Source organism: Propithecus coquereli, unplaced genomic scaffold, assembly GCF_000956105.1.
Source record: "Propithecus coquereli isolate 6110/MARCELLA unplaced genomic scaffold, Pcoq_1.0 Scaffold224, whole genome shotgun sequence".
Classification (NCBI taxonomy): Eukaryota; Metazoa; Chordata; class Mammalia; order Primates; family Indriidae; genus Propithecus; species Propithecus coquereli.
Window position 1 is genome coordinate 866,673 of NW_012147634.1, and position 7,031 is coordinate 873,703.

Here is a 7,031-nt window from a genome sequence, read left to right on the forward strand (position 1 = left end):
TAATAGAAGTTTGTTCTCTAGTCACAAGACTAGGCAAAATTATAGGAATGAAAGAAAGTATTCATGTCCAGCTAATGATTCAGGCCAATTCTGACATTGATATTGTGTATGAAAGGCACAAACATTGGTCTCTGACCAGTGTCTGAAGATGCCAGTCAGTTTTCTGTGTTGCCTGAAAACACAAAAGTGTGTTGTCTTTTTATCAAGTCCAGTTATGGACTCATTCAAGCAAAGCGGAATTTGGTATAAATAAAGCTGCTTTTCTAATCTAAGGAAATTTTTTAACAAATACTTGTAAAGCAATACAAAATGGGGAAAAAATTCTGTAAAAAATATAAATACCTAGTCATTTTGAAAATGAAGAATGTTGACTAGAATATAACTAAGGAGTAAGTTGGAGTCTTTATCATAAAATCTATACAAGCCACACTTTATAATGGTGTTTTACATATAATTGACTTTTCATGCTTCAGTGAGTAAAGTGATTTGGGCTATCTTATTGGTCTTAAATTTTTAATTTTATGCATAGTCTTATGTTTCTTACTGCATTTCTACATTTTAATATCTTCTGAAAGCTTTGACTCGCCATTGCCTAATAAACAAAATGTGAGCACTGTTCTCTCAGTCAAAGCCCTTCATACCGTAAGTCCCACTGCTTTCTATTTCGACTGGACTCCAGTCGTTGTGTGTGTTTGTACATGCACACATGCTCACCCTACTCTCTTCCTTTATCAGTGCTTCACTCAGATTGGGATGAACTTGCTTTTTATTTTTACAACCAATTCTGCCTGCCTTCAAGTAGACCTGTTCCATGAAAATTTCCTTGAACCCCAAATTATTTTCAACACTCACGCCCACACACACAAAATTTCACCAATCACTTTTGTTTACTTGCTATCGTTTACCTTGTTTGTGTTGTCTTTTTTTCTCACATTACCAACAATGCCAAGTTTTTTTTTTAAATCTTCATTTCCCTTGTGTATTGTGGACAACACTAATATTACTGTTATTTACATTCAATATCATTATCCTTGCTGCTCATCTTTTACCATTAAATGTTGGGAAATGCAGAGATTATTGAGTAAATATTTAACTAGAAAATAAGACACCTAATCAACCCTAAAGCATAATATTTCCAGATGCTAAGCATGAACATTATTTACTTCCATTCAGAACTGATGGAAGAAGGAAAAATGTAATTATTTCTCCAACATGAACATTAAGAGGTTATGTTAATAGTTACATCCAATGCTGATGGTGTCAGTTTTGCCTTAATCCAGCAAGGTAGTGTGTATCAATCACATTCTCTGTTCTCCACTTTTTATCTCCATTTATCTCTGCTTGCACTGAATTTGACTGTGGAAGCATTACAGACAGCTGTGAATTTTTGTGTGATCTGATAAGTGTATATAGCAAAAATTGGGTATATTCATTTTTATCTTGGCTTACTTTACCTATCATTTGCCATCTCTATCTTTAGAGAAATGGTTGCCAATGCTAAATAATCTAGCATTAATTACTGTGAAAAAATAGTGATTATGAAACATGTATAGGATGTATGTAACTACTAAAGTAAAGGACTGAATAGAAAATCATCGTTTCAGGCCCCCTTCCCGATCTTCTCAGGGAAGGTATGCGAATGTTTCTTAAAACTGTTAAGGAATGTATTCTTCATATTTAACCCTAAGTCTACTGGAAGATACGGGGAAAGGCATTTCAGTCGACAAGGTAGTTTATGTACACATGAAATCAGGCATATGCAGGGATTGTGCCCGTCGCTAGCTTTACATCCAGTTTAAACCATAAAATTACAGTCAAATGTGTAATAGCCAGAAATAGCTTGAAACCTGATTTCTTTATCTCTTTGGTCTCAGTTGGCATATGTTCTTAGTCAATAGAAATGAAAGATAATTCTCCACTAATGAAGCAGTGAATCTAGATGATGATCACCATTCACTGCTGGGATTTTTACAATACCACTTACTGTCATTCAATCTGACAGTAACCTGAATCCACCAAACAACTCTTTCACCTGAATTTTGTATTTTGACAAATTTCAAAGATACAGAATGAACTGTATAATGAAAATGTGTGTATCCATCCTTCAGTTATATTTATTAGTTGTTTATATTTTGCCCCATTTGCTTTCTGTATGTGTATTTTCCTCAATTCTGTGAGAATAAGTTATAGACATTATTACATGACAGTCAGTATGAAGTATTTAAGATATTTTATGTAAGCATAGTACAGTTATTCCACTTTAGAAATTTAACGTTGGTGAAATGCTATTATCTAAATAGATAGTCTATATATGTATTTTCTCACTTGTCTTAGTAGTGTCCCTTATTTTTCCTGGGTCCAGGATTTAATCTAGTATCACATATGGCATTTAGCTATCATGTCGTTTTAAAAGCCTTTAATCTAGGGGAGTTCCCAGCCCGTCTTAATCTTTATGACTCTGACATTTTGAACAGTCCAGCCAAATTATTTTGCATTGTGCCTCTCAGTTTGGATTTATCAGATTGTCTTCTCATGATCTTAGTGGTCAATCCTTTTTGTTACTAAAAAAAAAGTCTTCCTAGGGAAATATTTGAACATGTAGACAGAGAAAGCAATATAATGTACATATTACTCAACTTTATTAGTTATCAATGCATGGCTAATTTTGTTTCATGTATGACTTCCCCTATGCCAGATTATTTAGAGGCAAATCCTATACCTTCTATCCTTTCAGCAGGAAATATTTCCACAGTTAATTCTAAAATATAAGAACATTTAAAAAAATAAACCAAAAACTTAAAACTACATCACAAAAAGAAACAACCTTCCTGGTGGAAATACATCATGCCACCTATGAAATATTCTTACCCAAAACCTGTTACCTCAGTATGATTAACCATCTAGATCTAACTACCAGTTTACTAGAAGTTTTGAGATGACAGGAACAGATAAAACAATACAGTGGGGATGCAGTCAGCAAATTCTAGAGTGTGGGATCTCTATAGGAGAAATGACATAAAAATGATAGGTACGAACCTGTGGATTGAAAATGACCTAAGAGGCACATCAGCCAAATACAATGTATAGTCTTTTTTTGGATCCTGATTTGAACAAACTATTTTAAAAAGACCAAGAAAAGAGAGACAATTTGGGAATTTGAATGCTAGTGGCTTTGTGGTACTGTTAAGCAAATATGTTAATTTTCAAAAGTCCTTACCTGTTAAAGATACATATGAAACGCTTGTGCATTGAATGACATTTGGGACTTGTTGCAAAATAGTGCAGGGATTGGCCCCAAGTTGATGGTTGTTGAAACTAGGTAATGAATGCTTAGCAGTCCATTATACTCTTCTCTCTGCCCATGCATGTGTTTGAAATTTTATGAAATGAAAAGTTTTTTTTTTAAGGTAAGGGCTAGTGGTAAATCTGTTTGAAAAATTTGGAATGTGTGCACCATTATTATTTTTTATCAAATATTCCCAGTGTTAGTCTCTTTCATTAACATAGTCAAGATTTAACTACATAATAGTGTGTCCTTTTTTGAATTGTTTGTGAGACTTATTTTTCAATTTTTGTCACTTTCATTTAAGGTAATGAGCATGGTGTCAGGATTTGCACCATTAATTTCTGCAGGTATCTTTTCAGCTACTCTTTCTTCAGCATTAGCATCCCTTGTCAGTGCTCCCAAAATATTTCAGGTAAGCGTTTTCATATTAATAAACTTTATTAAAGGGGGAATTAAGGTAATATTTTTCAATTTGTGGTTGTTGCTATTTTTAAATTATTTGCTTCTGTCCATCCCGTGTATATACATAATAAATACATATGCATGTATATCAAAACAAGTATATTTAATTTTATGTGTATGAATGAATTATGTAGATTTATATAAACATGTGCATTTACCTACTGTCAAGGTGTAGTCTATGAGTTGTCTTTTTAGAAATGATGATGGATTTTTGCTTTTTTTTTTTTTTGACATATATAGTATAAATTTTCAAGATGTCTTACAAAAGACTAGGAGTGCAGTGTAAGACCATAAATCAGAAGTAATAAACTGTCTTTGTCCCAGTAAGCATGACGTCAGCCTAAATATTTTACAAATGTTTAAATGCCTAATTTGTGCCACACATTGACTAGAATAGACATTATCTCCCTTTAATGAGCATTAAACAAACAGCTGATACTGATAGGAAATACTTTTTATTACTAAATCAAAGAAATGGAATGTTGATTCTACACCCTTGTTCTTACTGTTATATTTATAACCAGTGAGTACAGTAAAGGTGTAGAACATACTTCTTGAAACAGTAGTGTTCAATAATGTTTTAAGAAAAGTGGTTAAGTTTTATAATTAGGACTTTTATCTGCTTTAAGATCTGGACTTGGTTTTCTTAAAGTAGGTCATACCTATGTCATATTTACCAAACTTCCAACATTCTTTTATTTGTGTGTCTGCTTCTCTGATTTCTTCATAGATAAAAGAATTTCAGTATGGGAGTTGGGTAAGGCAGATAGTTCAGCAGTAGTCTAAACTAGTTACCCTTCCAGTCTTTGAAATGTTTTAATCTCCTTTCCAGTTTGTAGGTGAAGCAGTATGAGTCAGGAAAGAAAGTGGACCAGAAATTAGAAACTTGAGTTCCATTCCTGACTAACCTATTATAATTATAAGCAAATCTGTATGTCTAATTTTAATACATTTCATTAATATTTACACTTCTTTCATTAGGCTCTATGTAAAGACAACATCTACCCAGCTTTCCAGATGTTCTCTAAAGGTTATGGAAAAAATAATGAACCTCTTCGTGGCTACCTCTTAACATTCTTAATTGCTCTTGGATTCATCTTAATTGGTTAGTTATATAAATGATATGTTAATGTAGATTTTGGTGCATATGTAGTATTAGCTCTAAACATTTAATTATTATTAACAAAATGTTACTTTGCTTGGTATAGTAAGTTTCTTTCTAGTCAAATGAAAGAATGTTTATAAAGTACTGCAGATAATAGCATTTAATATATATTTGCTAAAATTATTGCCATCAGTAAGTTCCCATTAAAGCTAAAGGGTTTAGGTTCCTAGGTTCTTGTCCCTAAAACAAATACAATAATAGCATAAGGAAAAGGATTCCAGTGTTCCTCATGAAGGCAGTGCCTTTGCTGATTTATTTTTGGCACTTTTGCCTCTGATCACAAATTAGCTCCAGCGGGTCTTCCACTGCTAAGGAAGACATTGGACTTTTTAGTTTTAAAGGATTTTGTCTAAGCCCTGAGATTAGTTGACATTAAAAGGCTGATGATAGCACTAAGCATTGCAGGGCTATATGGAAACTAACTCTCGTGTGATGATGGGAAATGTGTATTTGGTATACATACTTTGGGAGAACAAGTTTGCAATGTCTGGTAAAGTTTCCTATGATCTAGCACTTCTTTTTCTAGGTATGTACCCTAAGGAAACTTGTATATATGCACAAAGAGCCATATCAAGAATGTTTCTAGTATCATTATATTATAATAGTGAAAAGTGGAAGCAACCTAAATCAACAGAAGAATGAAACTGCAGAATACTATGCAGCAGTAAAAAAATGAATAAATTTGGTTTTCATGTATCAATATGGTGAATTTCAAATATAATAAAAGATCAAACTACAGAGTGATACATATAGTAGATTATTTGTCTTTTAAAACATCCAAAACAGTACTATAAAATGCATGTAGACTATATATGTATAGTAAAACTGTGTAGTATGATTGGACAGAATATACCAAGTTTGGCATAGTAAGGTATAAAGGGAATTTCAATGGTATACCTAGGATTTAATTTCTGAAAAATAAAGTATAAGAAGCATATTTGGCAAAATGTAAATATTTATAAAGGTGGATATAGGGGTATTCATTATGCTGTTATCTAAAAGTTTGAAATAGTTCATAATTTTAAAAAGTTAAAAAATGTCTAATACATCAATAAATCTGCCTCACCTTTCTTTTGCAGCTGAACTGAATGTTATTGCTCCGATTATCTCTAACTTCTTCCTTGCATCATATGCATTGATCAATTTTTCAGTATTCCATGCATCACTTGCAAAATCTCCAGGTGATTTAACATTCTTTAAAACTTTTGTAAATTTATTAATGTTTTTGATTTCAGAGTAAATAAAACTCTGACACATTTTAAAAGATGGTGTGTGTGGGATTAGCTAATTAATCCGGAGTCTGCCTTTACAGTTAAATCAAATTGAGTCTTCAAAAATCTCTTTATCATGAAGTTCACTGCTAATATTGTTTCTAGTCTAAAAGAACTTGAGATAGTGTTAATCTCTAATTCTAACGCTGTAAAAGAATTATTTTACTGTTTTTTTAAATTGGTTTTTACTGTGTAGCAGATTTCCGTTTCAGTTCTAAGAAAATTATTATATAATAATTAACCTGTCTCAAAATGTTTTTAACACAATGAGTTCTGTAGAATTCTGACATTAAGGGGTCTCTATCAACTGAAAACGTATATAAGACCTTTGTTATAAACTGTGACAACAGTTGGAAATTAGGGAAGGAACTTGAAGAAACAAAAGCATTGTTCATTTTAAGCATCTAAAAGTCAAAACAGGAAAGATAAAGTATGGGAACTTTGAACACAAACACTTTAGCTTTAGTTTTTACTTTAAAAATGTTTTTTAATATATTACTGGAGATTTATTATTAACTGGATAAGATCTACAAAGGAACTTTTTATTATACTTATGAGTTACTTGGGTCTATTCAACTTTAAATAAACCTATTCGGTAACTATGTACTGATTACCTGCTGTATTCTAAAACATAATTTGCGGGTGATAATTTTGTCTTATTAGATTGATCCATATGAAATTGCTGATGTTTCACCACTTAAATTTTTTTTAGTTTCAATACTGAACAAAGCAAATCTGAGAAAAGGGGTGCTATTCTTTACTCTTACAAAATATTTAGACATTCAAATTGTCTTTGTTTTGCAATTACTAGTGATATGTCCATATTTGACATATCGAGAGAGGAGAT

The 7,031-nt window shown here is 32.0% G+C and overlaps 1 protein-coding gene across 1 annotated transcript in view; it reads left to right on the forward strand.

The window, feature by feature from the left end:
• Positions 1 to 7,031, forward strand: part of SLC12A2 (solute carrier family 12 (sodium/potassium/chloride transporter), member 2) — a 92,022-nt gene that overhangs the window by 57,876 nt on the left and 27,115 nt on the right. The window contains exons 11-13 of the mRNA XM_012645036.1: positions 3,591 to 3,698; positions 4,730 to 4,853; positions 5,993 to 6,120. Coding sequence (XP_012500490.1) covers positions 3,591 to 3,698; positions 4,730 to 4,853; positions 5,993 to 6,120 — 360 coding nt within the window. The remainder of the gene's footprint in view (positions 1 to 3,590; positions 3,699 to 4,729; positions 4,854 to 5,992; positions 6,121 to 7,031) is intronic.